This window comes from Salmo trutta, chromosome 38 (assembly GCF_901001165.1).
Source record: "Salmo trutta chromosome 38, fSalTru1.1, whole genome shotgun sequence".
NCBI classification, from domain to species: domain Eukaryota; kingdom Metazoa; phylum Chordata; class Actinopteri; order Salmoniformes; family Salmonidae; genus Salmo; species Salmo trutta.
In genome coordinates this window covers 5321008-5345338 of record NC_042994.1, presented here as the reverse complement: position 1 = coordinate 5345338, position 24331 = coordinate 5321008, and the positions used below count along the sequence as shown (strand labels likewise).

The following is a 24331-nucleotide window of genomic DNA, read 5'->3' as shown; positions in this document are numbered from 1 at the left end:
ATGTTGTCTGTTGTCTGTAGCTTGTGAGGTGTGGAAACACTCACTTTTTATGGATTTTGTCTTGTTGCTTTTTGTTCTATGTTGCTCTGTCTGTATGCTACATCTTGCTTGTCCTATGTTGCTCTGTCTTTATGCTATGTCTTGCTTGTCCTATGTTACTCTGCGTGTGCTCACTGTTCTATGATTGTCTATATTGTAATTGTTTTTAATAACCTGCCCAGGGACTGCGGTTGAAAATTAGCCGGCTGGCTAAAACCGGCACTTTTACTGAAACGTTGATTAATGTGCACTGTCCCTGTAAAAATAAAATAAACTCAAACATGAAATGTGTTTTTAACAGTTAAGGTTGACCTGCATCAAGTGAGTAAGGTAAGGTTGAACTATGACCTAATGTTGTGGCTTAACATCAACCAGAAACAAAAATATAGGCTCCATATGCATAACATTTGCTGCAGTTTGTAATTAATCCCCTAGAGTTGATTGACACACCAGTACATCAATCTAAGTAACAATTTTAAAAATCCCCATCGAAATCCATCAGTTTAAACGAAAAGTTCACTGATGTTTTATATTATATTGTTTTTGTGCATCTCTGAGTGATGATCCATCGATTCCCTTAGTCATTTCATGTTTTCACGTGTATCTGAGTTATTGGCGTTCAAGCAGGCAGATATCCGGATGGTATGACGTAACACTGTGATAAAGTCTCTCACTTCACTGGAAGTTAACAGGAATAAGACTTTTACATCGCCAAAAACGTCTATCATACATGTCAAATTTCAATACTGGCCGATGTCATAATTCGGGAGGACGTCTTCTCTCGAATGAGCCATTGATCCTATTTTTGTGATATTCCTACCTCGAGAAATGTGTAATTTAACAGAGGGTCTAGTAAATTTAGTCCAGGGTGCATTGCATGGTGCCGTTGCCAGAGATATTATAGAGAGGAGAAATGAATCCAATGAATGACCGGAACGTTAACGCCCCACCCAGCAGACTGTCAACCAATCGCGTTCACGTTGTCATGCTGTGTTACACGGTTGGTAAGCAAATCATCACGCAATCCCTTCTCAATGTCAGTGTTGAGAAACTTGCCTATTTTTCTCACATCTTGGAAAAGATATGATGTTGTACTTCTTGTTGACGAAATTCGTGCTAATGTTGGGTTTTTGAGCTAGCGCCCAATAGACTCCCATTCACTCCTTGAAGGAGAGCGCGTCCCATTGACGTAACATGGGCAACGTTTCCCATCTCCTCAAAAGTATATCAGCCGTTGCGAATGTCAGACTCCACTCTGTGTGGGACCTCGATCTGCAGGTTGAACATGGTGAGATTGTAGACTCCTAAATTGATAGCTGTAAACTCACCTAAACAAACTGCACTAACTAGCTACTTTACATGCTGATATTGTCTTTGGTATTATTGTGTGTAGCTACGTTTGCTAGCCAGCCAGCCAGTCAGCCAGCCAATAGAGAGACCACTGCATTATGGATTTTGTAGTTGCTACCAACCTTATTATAATGCCAAAATGAAACATTTGTTTACCAAAAATATTGATCTCACATATTAGTGTTATTTAACACAGTAAATTAAATGAATGAGTGGTTTTGGATGGATTTTTCCTTTAAGCTAGATCTTTTGTTTTAGGTTGAGAGAATGCCAAGAGTGTGCAAATCTGTCATCAAGGCAAAGGGTGGCTACTTTGAAGAATCTAATATAACATATATTTTGATTTGTTTAACACATTTTTGGTTACTACATGATTCCATAGTTTTGATGTATTCACTTATTATTCTACAATGTAGAAAATAGTAAAAATAAAGACAATCCCTTGAATTAGTAGGTGTGTCCAAACTTTTGATTGGTACTGTGTGTTATATATATATATATATATATCAGTGCCTTCTGAAAGTATTCAGACCCCTTGACCTTTCCCACTTTGCTGGTTTACAGCCTTATTCTAAAATGTATTAAATAGTTGTTTCCCCCCCATCATTCTACACACAATACCCCATAATGACAAAGCAAAAACAGTTTACATTTTTTTTTGCTAGTTTAAACATTTAAAACAGAAATATCACATTTACAAAAGTATTCAGACCCTTAACTCAGTACTTTGTTGAAGCACTTTCAGCAGCAATTACAGCCTCGAGTCTTCTTGGGTATGATGCTACAAGCTTGGCACACCTGTATTTGGGGAGGTTCTCCCATTCTTCTCTGCAGATCCTCTCAAGCTCTGTCAGGTTGGATGGGGAGAGTTGCTGCATAGCTATTTTCAGGTCTCTCCAGAGATGTTCCATCGCGTTCAAGTCCAGGCTCTGGCTGGGCCACTCAAGGACATTTAGAGACTTGTCCCGAAGCCACTCCTGAGTTGTCTTGGCTGTATGCTTAGGGTCATTGTCCTGTTGAAAGGTGAACCTTCACCCCAGTCTGAGGTTCTGAGCGCTCCGGAGCAGGTTTTCATCAAGGATCTCTCTGTACTATGCTCCGTTCATCTTTGCCTCGATCCTGACTAGTCTCCCAGTCCCTGCCCCTGAAAAACATCCCCACAGCATGATGCTGCCACCACCATGCTTCACCGTAGGGATGGTGCCAGGTTTGCTCCAGACGTGACACTTGCCATTCAGGCCAAAGAGTTCAATCTTGGTTTCATCAGACCAGGTCATTTTTGCTCTGACATGCACTGTCAACTGTGGGATCTTATAGAGACAGGTGTCAATTGAATCAATTGAATTTATCGAAGGTGTACTCCAATCATATATTTCTTTATTTCATTTTCAATAGAATTGCAAAAATGTCTAAACCGGTTTTTGCTTTGTCATTATGGGGTATTGTGTGTAGATTGATGAGAACAAAATAATGTAATCAATTTTAGAATGAGGCTGTAATGTAACAAAATGTGGAAAAAGTCAAAGGGTCTGAATACTTTCAGGAATGCACTGTATATGACGTACATAGGCTTCGCACAACAGAAAAACAAACGCCCATAGATGTAGCTGGCTATATACTCTCTAGTGAATACCTGAAATTAGCGCCAGTAGACTAATATTTTTGAGTGTGAACTGTATTACTGTAGTGTATTGTATTATACGGACTGGAATTATGCATATCGTTTAAACCATGATAAAGCAGAAGAGAACATGCGATTCTGGTGCATCACATGCGGCCTACAAAGTTACAAGTATAGGCTAGCAAATTGGATTTAAATGTTGAAATATAATAGGGCCTGTAATAATAGTAAACTGATGTGTACATACCTTTCATAATATTTCCCCTAATGTTATTAGCCTACCCCCTCTTTCTCTAATGATCCTTCATTGCTTTCTCGCTTTCAACAGTTAAATGAAATAAGTTTCGTTGTCCTCATCTTCATCATTCTTATGACATCCTTGAATAATATAGAACTAGAATTGGATTCAGAAGGTTTTCACTTCTCTTCACGAAGATTGAATGGTTATGGGTCTGAATAAATAACTGTTATAGCCTATCGCCATCGCGCGTTCGCTCTTCTTTCAAACTACCCATCAATTCTATTGGCTGCTTCATTTAACATTCAACAAAAAAGAGCTTGCGTGCCCCTTCGAATAGTCTATTGGTATAAATACAAAAATATCTCCAGAAAGCTATTCTAGTCTACATCACGGTGGCGTCGGAATTTATTTCTAACCCCCTAAATCAGTGGTTCCCATATTCGAGTGACTCAAACATTACAACAAAATCTATGGGCTAAAAATCCTAGCTAAAAAATAAATAAACCAGTGGCCTAAACTGTTCTATTTGAGAAGGCTGCTCCTCCCTACTAACTTTTGCCCAATGAGGTGATGGGCCTTTGCCTGGTGCTCCACGACTCAACATAATCGAATCCGCCCAATGTGCCGCAAAAATAAACATCACTTCTGATTGGTGTATTCCATGTTGTTTAAACAGGTTAGATAGAAATAGATGAATTTATTGACCTGAGTCACCTGACCTTAAAACTTGTTGGGGATAGGGGGCAGTATTTGCACAGCCGGATAAAAAACGTACCCGATTTAATCTGGTTACTACTCCTGCCCAGTAACTAGAATATGCATATAATTAGTAGATTTGGATAGAAAACACTCTAAAGTTTCTAAAACTGTTTGAATGGTGTCTGTGAGTATAACAGAACTCATATGGCAGACCAAAACCTGAGAAGATTCCATGCAGGAAGTGGAAATCTGATTTGTGGAATCACCTTCTACATTTTGCCTTTGAAACACACCATGAGTTAGGATTCATTTAGCACTTCCTAAGGCTTCCACTAGATGTCAACAGTCTTTACAAAGTGGTTTGAGTCTTCTCCAGTAGAAACTGACCGAAAGAGAGGCTTGGAAAGTTGGTCACAGGGGGAGGGCCATTACTACTATGACGCGGGCGCCCATGGGAACCCTTTTGTTCCGAAACGTTTAGTAAGACAATGCAATCGTCCGCCTTGAATATTATTGAAGCTCTGGTTGAAAAAGGCCCTAAAGATTTATGTTATACAACGTTTGACATGTTTGAACGAACGTAAATATATATTTTTTGCACATTCGTGACGACAAGTCCAGCGCGCCTCGTACATTATGAGTAGCCTTCGGAACGCGCTAACAAGAAGGAGCTATTGGGACATAAATTATTAACTTTTTCGAACAAAACTACATTTGTTGTGGACGTGGGATTCCTGGAAGTGCCTTCTGATGAAGATAATCAAAGGTAAGGGAATATTTACAATAGTATATTTGATTTTAGATGGTTCCAAGATGGCGCTAACATGTATCGCCTAGCCTATTTTTCTGAGCATACCACCTCGTTTATTGCAAAGTGTGATTTCCCAGTAAAGTTATTTTGAAATCTGGCAATGTGGTTGCATTCACGAGATGTTAATCTATAATTCTTTGAATGACAATATTACATTTTAACAATGTTTTCTAATAGTAATTTTGTAAATTGTAGCGCTGATTCACCGGAAGCATTTGAGGGAAAATATTTTCTGAACGTCACGCGCCAATGTAAAATGCTGTTTTTATATATAAATATGAACTTTATCGAACAAAAAATGCATGTATTGTGTAACATGATGTCCTAGGAGTGTCATCTGATGAAGATTGTCAAAGGTTAGTGCTGCATTTAGCTGTGTTTTGGGTATTTGTGATGCATGCTAGTTGCTTTGAAAATGGCAGTGTGATTTTTTTTGGCAGGGTACTCTCCTAACATAATCTAATGTTTTGCTTTTGCTGTAAAGCCTTTTTGAAATCGGACAACGTGGTTCGATTCAGGAGAGGTGTATCTATAAAATGGTGTAAAATAGTCATATGTTTGAGAAATTGAAGTTATAGCATTTATGAGGTATTTGTATTTCGCGCGACGCGATTCCACTGGCTGTTGACTAGGGTGGGACGCAAGCGTCCCAGGTTCCCAGACAGGTTAAATGGACCTCTTGCAACCTCTTGTTGATGAGAGTTTGTGTCTGTGGAATAACATAAAATGTGTTTTTGGTTGAGGTTGACCTGTCAAGAAGTGTTCCTCGCATCACTGCTTCTCAGTCAGAGAGAAACCCTTCCAAGTCATACACCCTCTGTCAAAATACCCCACTAACACACACTCATTCACTCACCCACCCAGACTGAGACGGAAGAAGGAAACAGAAGAAATAAAAATGCATTAAAAAGATCTATCTAGTCTGCTAATAAGATAGGAACACACCTCCGTTTAGCTGGGAAAGGCTGCTTGGAAGGTTTGAGTGAGATCGCCTCACTGTGGACAAGAACGGCCATTACACCATCATGCATTAAGCACAATTACCTGTAGATCTGAAATAAAATGGAAATCATCACGTTTCTTTATAAGAAATTGAATATGAATACTGTAGCCTATATATCTCAATGGTTTCCTTACTGTAGTTTATTGTAATCTTGAAGATCCAGTGAATGACAACACGATACAGAGGTCCCCAACATTGAAGGAGGGAGTCGAATACTGCCACTTTGGTTAATACCTCTTCTAGGGCCCTGTGTTTTGCGCAATCATTTATCTTGTATCTAAAACCTTTTCCAGAAATGATAATTACACCAAAAATCGAAGCAATTGACTTAGGATGGCCCTGAACTCTATGACATGAAAGTAAAAGAGGACAGTTTGATGAAAAAGCTTTAAATAAAGGTTAAAATCCAGGCATGTCACATAATTACACAAAACACTCAGACCTACTCATAACATTAACTTTGTCATATGAAAAAATACAGTACATTGGATTGTATCCTACATACATACACTGAGTATGCACAACATTAAGAACACATGCTCTATCTATGACAGACTGACCCGGTGAAAGCTATGATCTCTTATTGATGTCACTTGTTAAATCCACTTCAATCTGTGTAGATGAAAGGGAGGAGACAGGTTAAAGAAGGACTTTTAAGCCTTGAGACAATTGAGACATGGTTTTTGTGTGTGCGTGCCATTCAGAGTGTGAATGGGCAAGACAAAATATTTAAGTGCCTTTGTCCGGGGTATGGTAGTAAGTGCCAGGTGCACTGGTTTGAGTGTGTTAAGAACTGCAACGCTGCTGGGTTTTTCACGCTCAACAGTTTCCCCATATGTATCAAGAATGGTCCACCATCCACAGGACATCCAGCCAACTTGACACAGCTGTGGGAAGCATTGGAGTCAACAAGGGCCAGCATCCCTGTAGAATGCATTCAACACTTTATAGAGTCCATGCCCCGATGAATTGAAGCTGTTCTGAGGGCAACAGGAGGCGCATCTCAATATTAGGAAAGTGGTCCTAATGTTTTGTTCACTCAGTGTATACATGCATATCTAGAATGACATAACCATAGATATCTAACACCGTACTGCCATGAGGCATACATGAATACAGAGAAGAACTACTGTCCCTCTGGTCCGTCATCTTAAAAACAACAAACATGGAAGAAAATGTGCAAAAAAGTAGATTCAAACAGTCTGACATTTTGTTTAGTTACACTATGCAGCACAACATCCAAATAGAAGCATTTGAAATTTCACTTACTTCTACATTACTTAATGTATTATTAATACTTAGGGGCAAACTTAACTTCCATTTAAATATAATTTTCACATAGTCAGCATTGACGTCAATGGGAGACCTTGGGATAGTTTTAATTCGATCGGCCCTTTCCGGCTATGCACCTTTGAAAGGTAACATTTCCGCGTTGGCGGAGACCGCATTCACGGTAAACGCTGCCTATGTAGGCTCAATCGGGAATTACTTTTAAATGTCAATTGCGCTATAACGAGGATCATCCACGCTTCCGGATTGAATCCAGGCCTAAGTGAGATTAAGTGAAAATTTGACCTAAATGGAAGTTAGGATTTGCCCCTTAATTAATTGTTATACAATCGTCAGTAATAAGAGTGTATAGTAATAGCAGTTACAACTACTGTAAGCAGCATCTCTGGTGCAGTTACTGGGTGAGTTATGGTATAATACATGGACAGGTACTGTATGTCAGTTTTAGCTTGGGGTCAATTCCATTTCAACTCAAGTCAGTTTAGGACGGAGCCTTGCTCAAATGTACACAGATTCCTAGAACCACCACAGAAAGAAGCGGTGGCAATTCTAACAGAGGGCCTCTGTCAAAATAGACGATGAACACACACCTACAGTGTCTTCAGAAAGAATTCACACCCGATTTTTTTCCACATTTTGTTGTTACAGACGGAATTAAAAATTGATTCAATTGAGATTTTGTGTCACTGATCTACACACAATACCCCATAATTTCAAAGTGGATTTTTTATTTTTTTATAAATAAAAAATTCAAAGCTGCAATGTCTTGAGTCTATAAATATTCAACCCCTTTGTTATGGCAAGCCTACATACGTTCAGGAGTAAAATGTGCTTAAGTCACATAATAAGTTGCATGGACTCACTCTGTGTTCAATAATAGTGTTTAACATGATTTTTGAATAACTATCCCCTCTCTGTACCCCACACATACATATAATTGTAAGGTCCCTCAGTTGAGCAGTGAATTTCAAACACAGATTCAACCACAAAGACCAGGGAGGTTTTCCAATGCCTCACAAAGAAGGGCACCTATTGGTAGATGGGTAAAAAATAAAAAAGCAGACTTTGAATATCCCTTTGAGCGTGGTGAAGTTATTAATTACACTTTGGATGGGGTATCAATACACCCAGTCGATACAAAGATACAGGCGTCCTTCCTAACTCAGTTTCCAGAGAGGAAGGAAACCGCTCAGGGATTTCACTATGAGGCCAATGGTGATTTTAAAAAACAGTTACAGAGTTTAATGGCTGTGATAGGAGATAACTGAGGATGGATCAACAACATTGTAGTTACTCCACAATACTAACCTAAATGACAGACTGAAAAGAAGGACGCCTGTACAGAATACAACTATATCCTGTTTGCAACAAGGCACTAAAATAATACTACAAAAAATGTGGAAAAGCAATGTAATGTTTTTGGGGGCAAATCCATTACCGAGTACCACTCTACATATTGTAATTGTTAAGGACTGGGGGAGTTTTTCTGGATAGAAAAGAAACAATGCAGCTAAGAACAGTCAAAATCCTAGAGGAAAACCTGGTTCAGTCTGCCTTCCACCAAATACTGGGAGATGAATTCACCTTTCAGCAGGACAATAACCTAAAACACAAGGCCAAATATACACTGGAGTTGCTTACCAAGAAGACAGTGAATGTTCCTGAGTGGCCGAGTTACAGTTTTGATATACATCTACTTGAAAATCTATGGCAAGACCTGAAAATGGTTGTCTAGCAAGGATCAATATCCAATTTGACAGAGCTTGAAGAATTTTGAAAATAATAAAAGGAAAATGTTGCACAATCCAGGTGTGGAAAGCTCTTAGAGACTTACCCAGAAACACTCACAGCTGTAATCACTGCCAAAGATGCTTCTACAAAGTATTGACTCAAGTTATGTAAATTAGATATTTCATTTTCAATACATTTGCAAACATTTCTAAAAACATGTTTTCACTTTGTCATTATGGGGTATTGTGTGTAGATGGGTGTCCGATTTAAAAATATATATATTTTGAATTCAGGCTGTAACACAGCAAAATGTGGAATAAGTCAAGCAGTATGAATACTTACTGAAGGCACTGTATATGGCCTCAACTTACCCCTCAAAAGTCACCAGACATAATAAATAACACTTTTAGTAATTGACACATATTACATTAACAAGGTTGTTTACATCGACTAACAGGAGGAGGCAGAATGAGTCTATTTTCCACACCTAAGCAGTGCTTCATGTCCAGTAGTTATTGTTATGAAAGCTGTGCTAATGTACATAACAGGGAGGGAGTTGGCGTCAATATTGAGTGAAATTCCCCATTCCCAAGTAGATATGAAATGGAGCTGAACAAAACCTGGTAATAATGGAAGTAGAGTTGGATCTTGGAGTTAGTAGCTAGTTTCCATTTAGGATTCTTCATCAGTGCCACTGGGGGAGCGTTCCTGTGAGAGGTGGAACAGGAGAGAGACAGAAATATAAAGAGAGAGAGAAGGGGGAATATTTCTGGGTGTCATGCACAATATGGCCAACACATTTTTGCAGAGGGATTATAAAACAAAACATCAAAGATGGAAGGTGCAAACACACACACACCTCCTCTCCCCTCACCTCCTCCTGCTCCTCTTCAGTGTCGTCGTCGCTGACTACAGGTTTGGCTCGGGTGCGTCCCATACGTCTCCTACCCTTCCCCCGGTCACTACTCTTCTCTCTCCGTCCCAGACGGATCTTCACCTTCACTGAGCGGGCTAGAGGATGGACACACACACACACACACACATTCATATCATACACATGCAGACACACACACACCAAACACACGCACCACAGGATCAACACAACACAGTTTATTGCAAGGTCACAGAAATGGCTGGTTTAATCATTCTCTCTCTGTCTTTCATTAATTCTTTATTTTTCTCAGTATTTTTTTTTCCTTCTTCCTTCCTGTGCTTCTTCATTCCTTACTTCCTTTCTTCAGTGATGACTCACACTCTGACTCGGAGCCTTCGTCCAGGTCCTCCTCCTCTTCCTCACTGTCCTCTCCCTCGCTGTCCTCCTCCTTCTCGATCTTCTGTCTCAGACTGGTGAACACCGACTGGAGCACGATGGAGTCCTCGTAGATCTGGGAACGAGGCAGCAACCAGACAGCAACCAGACCATAGACCGATGTAGCTATTTTAGGCTCATGAACAGATGCAGTTGGACATGTGCCAACAATGGTATTGTTATTTGGTCCACTGCTTATTGTTATTCAGCCTTAACCTGCTTCAAAACATTCAAATAAAAAGTTGATCAAAAAAAGGACTGGTCCCTTGATACATTTTTATACAGGAACAAGAGCGCATATAGGAAGAGCAGTTACAACTCCTGTAAGCAGCATCTCTAATGAAGTTACTGGACGATGTGAGTTAAAGTCGATAAACACACAAAGTCATCCACTCATTTAATCTATTGTTACATCTATTGTTATCGATGTGTTTGTGTTGTTGTGTACTCATTCCAGTATAAAGTGTGTGTGTCTCACCAGTGATCCCTCCAGGTTGAAGGTCTGTGCGTTCTGAAAGAGTAGCATCACATCTCTCTCCAGGTCTCCTAGACTACGGTATCTGTGGCTACGGATCCTCTCCTACAGGAGGAACAGACAGGAGAGAGGGAGAGAGAGAGAGATTAGAGGGGGGATGAGAATGAGTGTGTGTGTTAATTTACCTTGATTTTCCTGAAGTCGACAGGCTTGCGGATGAGCTCGTAGTACTCTGGCAGCTCTTTGCGCGAGGGCAGCTGGATGAAGACCTCACTCAGCTGACGACCATTACTGCTGTGAAAGACATCAGAGATACTGACGTTAGTACCCGTAGTACTGATGTTACACAGCAGTTACACAGACTGTCAGTACTGCAGCATGTTGTGGCCCATATGGGAAATCAGTCTCACAACTCTGGTGTTGCAAGCACCTTGATCCAACCTAGCCTGGTCCCAAACATGTTTGGCATGACAAAGAGTGTCAAGACGGCACAAACAGACTGGTACCCAGGCTAGCTCCAACCAGCATGTAAGTCAAAATTGTAAAGCAAGCTAAAGAGGATGGACAAGCTAAAGAGAACACTAGCCCCAGTCTTACCTGTCTTTGTATTTAATAACAGCGTCCACTATCTTCTTCATCTTTTTGGTGAGAGCGGGGGGGTTGGGGGAGAGTTTCTCTGCGGGGGGGCGTCCCCTCTTCTTCTGTCTCTTCCCGTCCTCGTCCCGGCTCCGCCTGCCGCCCGAGGAGGAAGAGGAGGGGCCAGGGAGGTCATCGCGGTCACGCTTTCGCTTCCGGGTGGTCTTCTTGTGACGCACCTCCTCTTCGATCTCCTCTAACGTGCCTTCCTCAATGGCCTGGAGGGAGAAGGAGAGGGGGGAGAGAGAGGGAGGGAGAAAGAGAGGGAGGGAGAAAGAGGGAGGGAGGGGGAAAAAGCGAGAAAGAGAGAGCGAAAGAGAGGGAGGGAGGGGGAAAGCGAGAGGGAGGGAGAAAGCGAGAGCGAGAGGGAGAAAGAGAGAGAGAGAGGGAGAAAGAGAGAGGCAAACACATGATGAGCACCTTGTCACTTAATAAACAACATCAAATGAATACACCAATCCCAGAGTGTCATTTTACCCCTGACCCTTGACCTCTAACCTTGAGCCACTGCTTCTCGGTGAGTGAGTCACTGTAGTCCACCTCCTTGCGCTGGCGGGACCCCCTCCCGAACATCTTCTCCTCTTCTTCCTCACAGGTGAGTCTCTCCACCTCGGCGTCATCCTTCATGATCCAGGTGGGCAGCTCGTCCTCCTCCATCAGACGGGGCTTACGCCGGGGGTTCCGAGCGTCCTCACGCCGCCTGTCCAGGTCCATACGCTGGAGGGGGCGGGGAGATAGAGACCAGGAGAAGGGGCAGGAGAGAGGAGAAGACAGAGAAAACAGCGGATGGGACAGAGGTAGAGGGAGGAGAAAGGAGGAGAGGAGAAAGAGGAAACGAAAGTGTAACGTAGTAGGCAGAGGAACGAACAGAGTATTCTGCATCATTGTATGTATAGATATTGGATTGGCCCTTGACACGTTGACCCAGAGAAATGACCATGATGACCAACAGACACTAACTAACCATGAAGTGGTCAAACTCCTCCTCGCTCCTGGCGATCATCTGGTTGACCGTCTCATCGTCTGGCACCTCGTCCTCCTCCTGAGCGGTCAAACACACATCAATGGACAGACAGACCCAACACACAGCAGGACAGAAGGACATGAGCAAAGCTATAGCTCTATAGCCTGGTTCCAGATCTGTTTGTGACCATATGAGCAATGACAAGAGGAATTGTCAGACAGAACAAACAGGTCTGGGACCAGACTATCCAATCCACCACTCTGTAAAATCATCAAGGAATGGGTGAATATACACAACATGTAATTTACAGTACATGTAAAGTCTTTAAAACAGTATTAGCATTCAAAAGAAGTGTAGATGAAATACCATCCACATTGTGTTTGTCCACCTAAGACAAATACACAAGGGACAAAATATGTGAGAGAAAGAGAGTGGTGAAAAGAAGAAAGAGGGATTGAAAGCAAGAGAGAGAGAGAGATGTACAACGGATGAAAAAGAGGAAGAGGGAAGAACAGTACAACGGAGAGAGCTAGGTGTGTCAGTGGGCAGCGTGGGTATTCTGAGGGTGTGGGAGTTCCGGGCTTTCGTCGGTCACACCCACCCAAGACCCCCCAGACTTCCACACGCCCCCCGGGGCCCCGACCTCGTCCTGTTCCTCGTGCTCCAGGATGGCCTGCAGGAAAGCTCGGCGCTCGTGGCTCGATGACTTCTGGTCAAACATGCCGGCCTGGATGACCTTCTGGTCCACGTTGAGTTTGTACTTGGCCGCCGCCAGGATCTTCTCCTCTACGGAGTTGACGGTGCAGAGACGCAGGACGCGGACCTCGTTCTGTTGGCCGATGCGGTGCGCACGGTCCTGGGCCTGCAGATCCTGGAGAGAGAGGGAGGAGAGGGAGAGATGGTTAGAATACGGTAGGAAACTTTGGGCTGAATCGTTAGATATTCGTAGTTCAAATTCCGATGGCTAGCAATGATTCAGTTAGTATCTGGCCCATGGTGGCATGTCAATACTAACATGGCAAGTTTAGTGGGCTATTTTGTACTTCTAACTGAATATTTACTCAAGTAATGTTAAAATATGACTTCAACTACTAACATTGCAAGTGTACCTGCTGTGGGTTCCAGCCAATCCCTTAGGAGTTGTGTGTGTGTGTGTGTGTGTGTGTGTGTGTGTGTGTGTGTGTGTGTGTGTGTGTGTGTGTGTGTATGTGAGTGAGTGTGTTACTCCCCCTACCTGGTGAGGGTTCCAGTCAGAGTCGAAGATGACCACGGTGTCAGCTGACTGCAGGTTGAGGCCCAGCCCGCCGGCTCTGGTACTGAGCAGGAAGATGAAGTACTGGGAGGCCGGGTCGTTAAACGCCTTCAACAGCATGCCCCTGTCCTCTGCTTTGGTGGTGCCTGGAGGGAGGGAGAGGGGGGCGGCGGACGGACGGAGGGAGGGAGGGAGGGAGAGGGGGGCGGCGGTCGGAGGGAGGGAGAGGGGGGCGGCGGTCGGAGGGAGGGAGGGAGGGAGGGAGAGGGGGGCGGCGGACGGAGGGAGGGAGGGAGGGAGGGAGAGGGGGGCGGCGGACGGAGGGAGGGAGGGAGGGAGGCGGACGGAGGGAGGGAGAGGGAAGTGGATGAGTAAAACACAGCAACTAAGAGAGACAAAAATCCCAACTTTGATTTTGTATCATATGCGTAGCAGACATGGGTTCAAAAAGTATTTATTTTCTAGACTACAAAATACTTTGAGTATGATTGAGCCTTTATGGAATGCCAGATGGGTGGGGTTTGTCCCATTTGTTCCATTGCACCAGGCATGTAATAGAAAGACGCCAAGTAACTATTTGAACCCAGTTCTGATACCGAGACACACACACACACACCGTACCGTCCAGACGCAGGTGCTTGAAGTTACGGTAGGCGAAGTAGTCCTCCATGATGGTCATGAGCGAGGTCATCTGACAGAACAACAACACCTTGTGGTTGGTGGCCCTCAGCTTGGGCAGGATACGGTCCAGCACCTCAAACTTCCCTGAGGCTCGGTACAGGTCAAGACTAGGGGCAGAGAGAGAACAACCAGGCCAATAGAGTGAAAGCATTTCGGGTCGTTGTTGTGAAAATTATTCTCAATCGATTTATGCACTTACCCACTCACTATCCCTCCGGAAAATCCTAAATGCTCAGAGAAAGATTCCTATGAACAAATACAGAATTGTGGTGGGGTTAGTTCATCAATAGAAAGTATTCTCCCACTGTATGTACCTATATCTGTGTGTGTGCATTCCCACTGTACCTCTGTGTGTGTGTGTGTGTGTGTGTGTGTGTATTCCCACTGTACCTCTATCTGTGTGTGTATATATGTATGTGTGTATTCCCACTGTACCTCTATCTGTGTGTGTATTCCCACTGTACCTCTATCTGTGTGTGTATTCCCACTGTACCTCTATCTGTGTGTGTATTCCCACTGTACCTCTATCTGTGTGTGTATTCCCACTGTACCTCTATCTGTGTGTGTATTCCCACTGTACCTCTATCTGTGTGTGTATTCCCACTGTACCTCTATCTGTGTGTGTATATATGTATGTGTGTATTCCCACTGTACCTCTATCTGTGAATGTATTCCCACTGTACCTCTATCTGTGTGTGTATTCCCACTGTACCTCTATCTGTGTGTGTATTCCCACTGTACCTCTATCTGTGTGTGTATTCCCACTGTACCTCTATCTGTGTGTGTATTCCCACTGTACCTCTATCTGTTGGAACATGTAGGGATGGTTACAGATCTTCCTCAACTGCATGATGGTGTTCATCAGAGTCTTGGTACCTCCTTTACCCTACAATAGACACACAGATATTACAGGAGGAGTTCAGGATTTACCCTACAATAGACACATAGATATTACAGGAGGAGTTCAGGATTTACCCTACAATAGACACACAGATATTACAGGAGGAGTTCAGGATTTACCCTACAATAGACACACAGATATTACAGGAGGAGTTCAGGATTTACCCTACAATAGACACATAGATATTACAGGAGGAGTTCAGGATTTACCCTACAATAGACACATAGATATTACAGGAGGAGTTCAGGATTTACCCTACAATAGACACAGAGATATTACAGGAGGAGTTCAGGATTTTACCCTACAATAGACACAGAGATATTACAGGAGGAGTTCAGGATTTTACCCTACAATAGACACAGAGATATTACAGGAGGATTTACCCTACAATAGACACAGAGATTTTACAGGAGAAGTTCAGGATTTTACCACGCGATGTTAGATGGTTCCTCACCATGAAAATAGTATATGGGCCTGGGGAAACTAATCTGTTTTCTTCAAACTGCAACTTCAAACTTTAGCTGACTTTAGCCACCACAAGCTATGAATTTATGGAAGTGAGGCATGTGAGAATGTTTTTAAAACAAGACAAAACTAATACTGCCTTGTACATTTTATAATTATTTCACCTTGCAATATAATCAAAAAGCTTCTTATACATATTCATATATTCAGAATATGATCTAAAAAAGTACATATTTTACAAACTGTATGTTTTAGACAAAGAACTTGAGTTGTTCCTCCTCACCTTCTTGTCCTTCTCTGAGCCGTCTGTCAGTAGGACTCCCTTAGCCTGCATATGTCTGTACAGAACCCTCTGGAGCGCTGACATATCACACTTTATTACATACTCCACCTGGAGGACAGAGAGAGAGACAGAGAGACAGAGAGAGAGACACAGCAAGAGAGAGACAGAGAGAGAGAGAGAGACGCAGCGAGAGAGAGAGACGCAGCGAGAGAGAGAGAGAGACGCAGCGAGAGAGAGAGAGAGAGAGACGCAGCGAGAGAGAGAGAGAGAGAGACGCAGCGAGAGAGTGAGAGAGACGCAGTGAGAGAGAGACGCAGCGAGAGAGTGAGAGAGAGACGCAGCGAGAGAGAGAGAGAGACGCAGCGAGAGAGAGAGAGAGAGAGACGCAGCGAGAGAGAGAGAGAGAGAGAGAGACGCAGCGAGAGAGAGAGAGAGAGACGCAGCGAGAGAGAGAGAGAGAGACGCAGCGAGAGAGAGAGACGCAGCGAGAGAGAGAGAGACGCAGCGAGAGAGAGAGAGACGCAGCGAGAGAGAGAGAGAGACGCAGCGAGAGAGAGAGAGAGACGCAGCGAGAGAGAGAGAGAGACGCAGCGAGAGAGAGAGAGAGACGCAGCGCGAGAGAGAGAGAGAGAGACGCAGCGAGAGAGAGAGAGAGACGCAGCGAGAGAGAGAGAGAGACGCAGCGAGAGAGAGAGAGACGCAGCGAGAGAGAGAGAGAGACGCAGCGAGAGAGAGAGAGAGACGCAGCGAGAGAGTGAGAGAGACGCAGCGAGAGAGTGAGAGAGACGCAGCGAGAGAGTGAGAGAGACGCAGCGAGAGAGAGAGAGAGACGCAGCGAGAGAGAGAGAGACGCAGCGAGAGAGAGAGAGACGCAGCGAGAGAGTGAGAGAGACGCAGCGAGAGAGAGAGAGAGACGCAGCGAGAGAGAGAGAGAGACGCAGCGAGAGAGTGAGAGACGCAGTGAGAGAGAGAGAGAGAGAGACGCAGCGAGAGAGAGAGACGCAGAGAGAGAGAGAGAGAGACGCAGCGAGAGAGTGAGAGAGACGCAGCGAGAGAGAGAGAGAGACGCAGCGAGAGAGTGAGAGAGAGAGACGCAGCGAGAGAGAGAGAGAGAGAGACGCAGCGAGAGAGAGAGAGAGACGCAGAGAGAGAGAGAGAGAGAGATGCAGCGAGAGAGTGAGAGAGACGCAGCGAGAGAGAGAGAGACGCAGCGAGAGAGTGAGAGAGAGAGACGCAGCGAGAGAGAGAGAGAGACGCAGCGAGAGAGAGAGAGACACGCAGCGAGAGAGAGAGAGACACGCAGCGAGAGAGTGAGAGAGACGCAGCGAGAGAGAGAGAGACGCAGCGAGAGAGTGAGAGACGCAGCGAGAGAGAGAGAGAGACGCAGCGAGAGAGTGAGAGAGACGCAGCGAGAGAGAGATCAATAAACCAATCAATCAGCCAATCAATCAATTAAAACCACAGAATGGAGATATTATGCAAACACAGTCAGCTGAAAAATACCTGACAGCATAGGTAAGAGGACACCCAATGGACAAAATACTGAAGAAAGCTGTGAACATGAGTTTGTATTTAAAAGAAATGTGAAGATGGAGAGACGACCTATACCTTTTCCGGTAGCTGAGCCTCTACTTCCTTCTTGAGCCTGCGTAACAGGAAGGGGCGGAGCACCTTGTGGAGGCGACGGATAATCAGGATGGTCTCCTCTTCATTTAGATCCACCTGGAGAGAAGAAGAGAACGGAGTTAAATATTATTTAATTTCATGAACAGAAATGTATACAATTGACTAAAGGTACACTACCGTTCGAAAGTTTGGGGTCACTTAGAAATGTCCTTGTTTTTGAAAGAAAAGCACATTGTTTGTCCATTAAAATAACAAACTTGATCAGAAATACAGTGTAGACATTGTTAATGTTGTAAATGACTATTGTAGCTGGAAACGGCAGATTTTTTATGGAATATCTACATAGGTGTACAGAGGCCCATTATCAGCAACCATCACTCCTGTGTTCCAATGGCACGTTGTGTTAGCTAATCCAAGTTTATCATTTTAAAAGTCTAATTGATCATTAGAAAACCCGTTTGCAATTATGTTAGCACAGCTGAAAACTGTTGTACTGATTAAAGAAGCAATAAAACTGGCCTTCTTTAGACTAGTTGAGTATCTGGAGTATCAGTATATGTGGGTTCGATTACAGGCTCAAAATGGCCAGAAACAAAGCTCTTTCTTCTGAAATTCGTCAGTCTATTCTTGTTCTGAGAAATTAAGGCTATTGCATACGAGAAATTGCCAAGGAACTGAAGATCTCGTACAACGCTGTGTACTTCTCCCTTCACAGAACAGCGCAAACTGTCTCTAACCAGAATAGAAAGAGGAGTGGGAGGCCCCGGTGCACAACTGAGCAAGAGGACAAGTACATTAGAGGGTCTAGTTTGAGAAACAGACGCCTCACAAGTCCTCAACTGACAGCTTCATTAAATAGTACCCGCAAAACACCAGTCTCAACGTCAACAGTGAAGAGGCGACTACGGGATGCTGGCCTTCTAGGCAGAGTTGCAAAGAAAAAGCCATATCTCAGACTGGCCAATAAAAAGAAAAGATTAAGATGGGCAAAAGAACACAGACACTGGACAGAGGAACTCTGCCTAGAAGGCCAGCATCCCGGAGTCGCCTCTTCACTGTTGACGTTGAGACTGGTGTTCTTTCAGCTAAAAAAAACTCACCTTCTCTCCAGTCATAGCGAACGGTGCATTGAACCACTGTTCGAAGGTACTGCAGCTCTTAAAGATGGTGGGCAGGAGAAAGTTGAGCAGGGCCCAGAGCTCAGGCAGCTTGTTCTGGAGCGGTGTCCCAGTTAGGAGCACTCTCCTGGGGGCCAGGTAGTGGGTGTTGAGGACCTGGGTCAGCTTACAGTGGTGGTTCTTCATCCGGTGGCCCTCGTCCACAATCATGTACTTCCACCGGATCTGTGGGGGGAGGGAGCAGGGGTGTGATGGAGGAGAGAGAGAGAGAGAGAGAGAGAGAGAGAGAGAGAGAGAGAGAGAGAGAGAGAGAGAGAAAGAGAAAGAGGGTATATAGGTCATCAGCCAAATGGTCATGGTGAGAGTTGTTCAGAATCACGCTGGAGGTAGAGTGTGTGTCTGTGTGTTACCTTGGCTAGGACCTGTTTATCCTTGATGATGTACTCATAGGTAGTGAGGAGAACGTTGAACTTGCCGCTGCGTAGCTGGGGGATGAAGGCCCTTCTGGCCTGAGGGGAACCCTGCAGAGACAACATGAAGGACAGGAACTTGGACTTAACTTGACATTAATGAATTAATTAAATGAATAATTACTAAAATGGTGCGACTTTACATTTGTATTCATAATAAGCCTAGTTGTTGTTGTTCTGACTGCAAGTGATACACTTTTGATTTGAATGCATTATAGACAGGCTTCCACACGGCCGCCCATATGGCTGTATTTCAGGACCTCAAGTAATTAGCGTTTCCATGGTTACCATATAGTTGGCGGAAGGTTAGCTGCTCCAACTCACCTTGTAGGAGACTTTCACTACAGACGGAGCCCACTTGTCAAACTCATACACCCAGTTAGAGAGAGTTCTGTCAATGTGAGAAGAGAGGAAAACAGAGGGCCAAACTTACCTAAGCAAACAAATAGCACTGTACCCATAGCGATAGATACATATATATTACTATTCTATTTCTATTTTAATTATTACTTTTGAATTATGCGACTGTACCAAACCTTACCCACCCCTCTCTCCGGATCATTGTTTCCCTCTCATTAGTACTGTACTCCATCATATCATGTATGACAGTCACGTTAAGTGTACTATGAATACAGTTACAATTAAAGGGACAGTACTCTTCAAAAGTCCCACACCATCAGTTGTGTATATCCAGCTATATACTGTACCTCAACCCCAAAGTAATGGAAAAAATAAGCACAGCAAATCTGGAAAATTATGTGGAGCTTATGTCTTCCATTCATTTTGGATTGTGGCATATAGCTGAATGTACAAAACGGCCTGTGACACGGACTTACAGTAGCTCAACGTACGACCAATGTTGGGGTCTTGAAAACGTGATTGATTTTGGAGTGTAATGTCCCTTTAAAGTTTAATTGTAATTGAAGCCATGGTTCTCTGTGCGTGGCAGAGCGGTACAGTACTCACGAGAGCGGTACTATGATGAGGAAAGGTCCGTTGACTCGTTTGTTCTCCATCAGGTACGTGATGAGAGCGATGGTCTGGATGGTCTTTCCTAGTCCCATCTCATCAGCCAGGATACCGTTCAGATTGTTGTTGTAGAGAGACACCAGCCACTCCAGACCTTTAATCTGACAGAGGGAGGGACAGAGGGAGGGAGGGAGAAACAGTTTGAGTGGAAAGGAGAGACAAGGAGAGGAAGAGGAGAGAGAATCAACAGAGAAAGACAAAGGACAATGTCAGCCAGCCACAATTGTACAGGTTGGTCTGGGTTTCTTCTAATGACTTAACCTGTTTAGGATAGGGGGCAGTATTTTCACGGCCGGATAAAAAACGTACCCGATTTAATCTGGTTATTACTCCTGCCCAGAAACTAGAATATGCATATAATTGTTTGATTTGGATAGAAAACACCCTAAAGTTTCTAAAACTGTTTGAATGGTGTCTGTGAGTATAACAGAACTCATATGGCAGGCCAAAACCTGAGAAGATTCCATACAGGAAGTGCCCTCTCTGACCATTTCTTGTCCTTCTATAGCCTCTTTATGGAAAATAGAGGATCTCTGCTGTAACGTGACATTTTCTAAGGCTCCCATAGGCTCTCAGAAGGCGCCAGAACGGGGAATGATGACTCTGCAGTCCCTGGGCGAAAAACAGTAGGGCTTTTGGAAAGTGGTCGTTCTGAGAACAATGACACGGGTGCGAGCGTGCATGTGAAGACTCCATTTTCTATTTTCAGTGTTTGAACGAAAACAAGGTCTCCCGGTCGGAATAATATCACTATTTTATGAGAAAAATCGCATAAAAATTGATTTTAAACAGCGTTTGACATGCTTCGAAGTACGGTAATGGAATATTTTGAAATTTTTTGTCACGATACGCGCCGGCGCGTCACCCTTCGGATAGTGTCTTGAACGCAAGAACAAAACGCCGCTATTTGGATATAACTATGGATTATTTGGAACCAAAACAACATTGGGTGTTGAAGTAGAAGTCCTGGGAGTGCATTCTGATGAAGAACGGCAAAGGTAATCCAATTTTTTTTATAGTAAATCTGAGTTTGGTGAGTGCCAAACTTGGTGGGTGTCAAAATAGCTAGCCATGATGGCCGGGCTTTCTACTCAGAATATTGCAAAATGTGCTTTCACCGAAAAGCTATTTTAAAATCGGACACCGCGATTGCATAAAGGAGTTCTGTATCTATAATTCATAAAATAATTATGTTTTTTGTGAACGTTTATCGTGAGTAATTTAGTAAATTCACCGGAAGTTTTCGGTGGGTATGCTAGTTCTGAACGTCACATGCTAATGTAAAAAGCTGGTTTTTGATATAAATATGAACTTGATTGAACAAAACATGCATGTATTGTATAACATAATGTCCTAGGAGTGTCATCTGATGAAGATCATCAAAGGTTAGTGCTGCATTTAGCTGTGGTTTTGGTTTTTGTGACATTATATGCTAGCTTGAAAAATGGGTGTCTGATTATTTCTGGCTGGGTACTCTCCTGACATAATCTAATGTTTTGCTTTCGTTGTAAAGCCTTTTTGAAATCGGACAATGTGGTTAGATAAAGTAGAGTCTTGTCTTTAAAATGGTGTAAAATAGTCATATGTTTGAAAAATCGAAGTTTTGGGATTTTTGAGGAGTTTGTAATTCGCGCCACGCTCTATCATTGGATATTGGCGAGGCGTTCCGCTAGCGGAACATCTAGATGTAAGATGTTTTAAGAAAGGAAATGTCACTTCTCAGGCTTATCCAGCCTCTTGTCAGTGCTGCTTCACCTGGTACTGTTTCAGCTGTCCGTTGATGAGTATAGTAGACTGTTTCTCCACTCTCTCAGTGACAGCATGGGCCACAGCGTAGTAAGACTGGAGTCCCCGAGCGAACGCTGCCTCTGCACTGTTATACTCATCATCCACATCCTGTTTAGCGTGCCTAGGGACGGAACCAGGGAAGAAACAACATCACTGGCTGAATGGCTTTAATGCAATCACTGTAGCACTTTTATGATAGTTCTTCAGTTAAAAACATGTTATAAATTCAATGTATTATTATTACATATTGGCATGAGCCCTATAAAGTAATTGTGCTATTTAAAAAAATTATATCGCTATGAGAGACAAGCATCTTTAGCTGGAAAATTCACTCCGTCATTGATAAGGATTTGCAAGTCAGCAAAACAGCATTTGGGTCAAATTCTCACTGAATATTAATGGCACTTTTGACCCCAAAACTGAATTGTAGGCATTTCTGTCTTTATGGCTTATTTAAATAAATCCAATGTGTAGGCAGGAGTGCACAACAGGTGAATCTCAATTGTGTCTCCTTGTGTCCTATCTTCTTGCCTCCTCAAAACACATTGGAGAAGGTCAGAGGTTCGAGATTCACCCAATTCCTCACTGAAAATGAACAGTTCTTTTGACTCCAAACATGAATCATACACCAGACATTTCAAATCAAATCTAAATGTATTTGACACATGCTTTGTAAACAGTAGGTGTGGACTAACAGTTAAATGCTTACTTATGGGCCCTTCCAAACAATTTCAGTCAAATCACGTCTCAATTTTAGAAAGATTTAAAATAAGGGCTGTATTTCGTGTAGACTTACCCTGGCATGACATTTTGATAACCATGTAAATCTCTCTGGGTCTAGGTGACTTTTATCAATATATTCGTCTCCATTTACTACGATATTCCAAAATGCTACATTAGCAGCTCATTAGCATTCCATTTTTGAGGGTTAAATACAGGCGAAAATATTGATAGAGAGATTTCCACGGTTATTTTTTATTTTTATTTTACCTTTATTTAACTAGGCAAGTCAGTTAAGAACAAATTCTTATTTTCAAAGACGGCCTAGGAACAGTGGGTTAACTGCCTTGTTCAGGGGCAGAACGACAGATGTGTACCTTGTCAGCTCGGGGATTCAAACTTGCAACCTTTCGGTTACTAGCCCAACGCTCTAACCACTAGGCTACCCTGCCGCTACCCTGTCATGCCAGGGTAAGCCTACACGAAACACAGCCCTTATTTTAAGTGTTTATAAAATCAAGAAAAAGGAATGGTGACGATTGGAACCATTTCCCTGTTTGACCGCTAGGTTTTATGGATATTATGACTCATACTTTGTTACTCTATAGGGACCCAGGTGTAGTGTGCTCACTCTATGATGTGTCGTACGTCCACCTCTGATACTTCTTCACTGTCTGGGTCTGGGATCTTCTTCTTCTTCTCCTCTAACCCCACTAACCCTGGGAGGACCACTACTGGAGGCACTGCCGGCTGGGGCTCCTCCTCTTCCTCCTGACAGGCCAATGACAGGCCAGGGGCGGGACAACAACAACCTGTCAATCACCATTCAGACAAACTGGTCATAGCTTTGGTACAGAGAGAGTGTGGAATGAATCTAGTCTTTATGACTGTACAACCAATTCAGTTGATTTTGTTCCTATTTGTAGCGTTTTCATCCTGTAATCTCTATATTAAGAGTTTAGTCATGGTTGGGTACTATCTTTTATGACCAAACCCACCTCCTCCTCTTCCGATCCACTGTCTTCACTGTCAGAGCGAGGGGCCACCTCGTACCTGGAACAGCAGAGAACATCAGTATTACAACCACAAACATACCTTTACCCCCGCTAAAATATACCCCTAAAAACCTAATAGGCCCATCTCATCCTCCTCCTCCAGCCTCGTACCCAGGGTTCATCTCCAGCCATGTGTCCAGTTGTCCAGCTTTAGGAGCGTCCGCCCCTGTCAGGATGTTACCACTGTCCACGTGGATCACCTTCACTGGTAGGTCACTCATCTGGGACGTCTCATCTAGAGGCTGGGGGGGGGGGAACACCGAGTCAGAAAAACACTGGATGCTGACGTTGAAGGGGAAATACACTATTCTTGGCGTCTACAAATACTGATAATGTTTAGTATTTTACTAGGATCCCCATTAGCTGCTGCTAACACATCAGCTACTCTTCCTGGGGTCCAATATGTCTGGTGATAAGAGTCAGAACGGCTGTGGATACTGATGCTGATTGTGTGGGTTAATGTAGATGCCTGCTGAACCATCACTATTTTTTAAAATATTTTTTTATTTCACCTTTATTTAACCAGGTAGGCCAGTTGAGAACAAGTTCTCATTTACAATTGCGACCTGGCCAAGATAAAGTAAAGCAGTGCGACACAAACAACAACACAGAGTTACACGTGGGATAAACAAAAGTACAGTCAATAACACAATAGAAATATACAGTGTGTGCAAATGGAGTAAGGAGGTAAGGCAAAAAATAGGCCAAAGTAGCGAAGTATTTACAATTTAGCAAATTAACACTGGAGTGAGATGTGCAGATGATGATGTGCAA

The 24331-nt window shown here is 43.3% G+C and overlaps 1 protein-coding gene and 1 long non-coding RNA gene across 9 annotated transcripts in view; one reads left to right on the top strand and one right to left on the bottom strand.

Moving 5' to 3' along the window:
- Window positions 1–650: 650 nt before the first annotated feature.
- On the top strand, window positions 651–10349 carry LOC115178272 (uncharacterized). The gene is made up of 2 exons (XR_003872591.1): window positions 651–1327; window positions 10027–10349. It is a non-coding gene; the product is annotated as an uncharacterized LOC115178272 (long non-coding RNA).
- LOC115178267 (transcription activator BRG1-like) overlaps window positions 9076–24331 on the bottom strand; it is a 27956-nt gene continuing 12700 nt past the window's right edge. For 2 of the 8 annotated variants that reach the window (XM_029739362.1, XM_029739364.1), the window contains exons 13-35: window positions 23669–23799; window positions 23501–23555; window positions 23134–23273; window positions 21750–21903; window positions 19932–20095; window positions 19290–19356; window positions 18906–19016; window positions 18478–18720; window positions 17360–17473; window positions 15752–15859; window positions 14902–14988; window positions 14302–14348; window positions 14043–14209; window positions 13404–13567; window positions 12771–13040; window positions 12170–12247; window positions 11704–11922; window positions 11167–11423; window positions 10755–10863; window positions 10573–10674; window positions 10014–10170; window positions 9645–9796; window positions 9076–9493 (exon numbers count right to left, since the gene is read on the bottom strand). In XM_029739362.1, coding sequence (XP_029595222.1) covers window positions 9458–9493; window positions 9645–9796; window positions 10014–10170; window positions 10573–10674; window positions 10755–10863; window positions 11167–11423; window positions 11704–11922; window positions 12170–12247; window positions 12771–13040; window positions 13404–13567; window positions 14043–14209; window positions 14302–14348; window positions 14902–14988; window positions 15752–15859; window positions 17360–17473; window positions 18478–18720; window positions 18906–19016; window positions 19290–19356; window positions 19932–20095; window positions 21750–21903; window positions 23134–23273; window positions 23501–23555; window positions 23669–23799 — 3132 coding nt within the window. In that variant the 3' untranslated portion in view covers window positions 9076–9457. The remainder of the gene's footprint in view (window positions 9494–9644; window positions 9797–10013; window positions 10171–10572; window positions 10675–10754; window positions 10864–11166; window positions 11424–11703; window positions 11923–12169; window positions 12248–12770; window positions 13041–13403; window positions 13568–14042; window positions 14210–14301; window positions 14349–14901; window positions 14989–15751; window positions 15860–17359; window positions 17474–18477; window positions 18721–18905; window positions 19017–19289; window positions 19357–19931; window positions 20096–21749; window positions 21904–23133; window positions 23274–23500; window positions 23556–23668; window positions 23800–24331) is intronic. The other 6 variants (XM_029739366.1, XM_029739367.1, XM_029739369.1 and 3 more) reach the window with 6 other exon arrangements.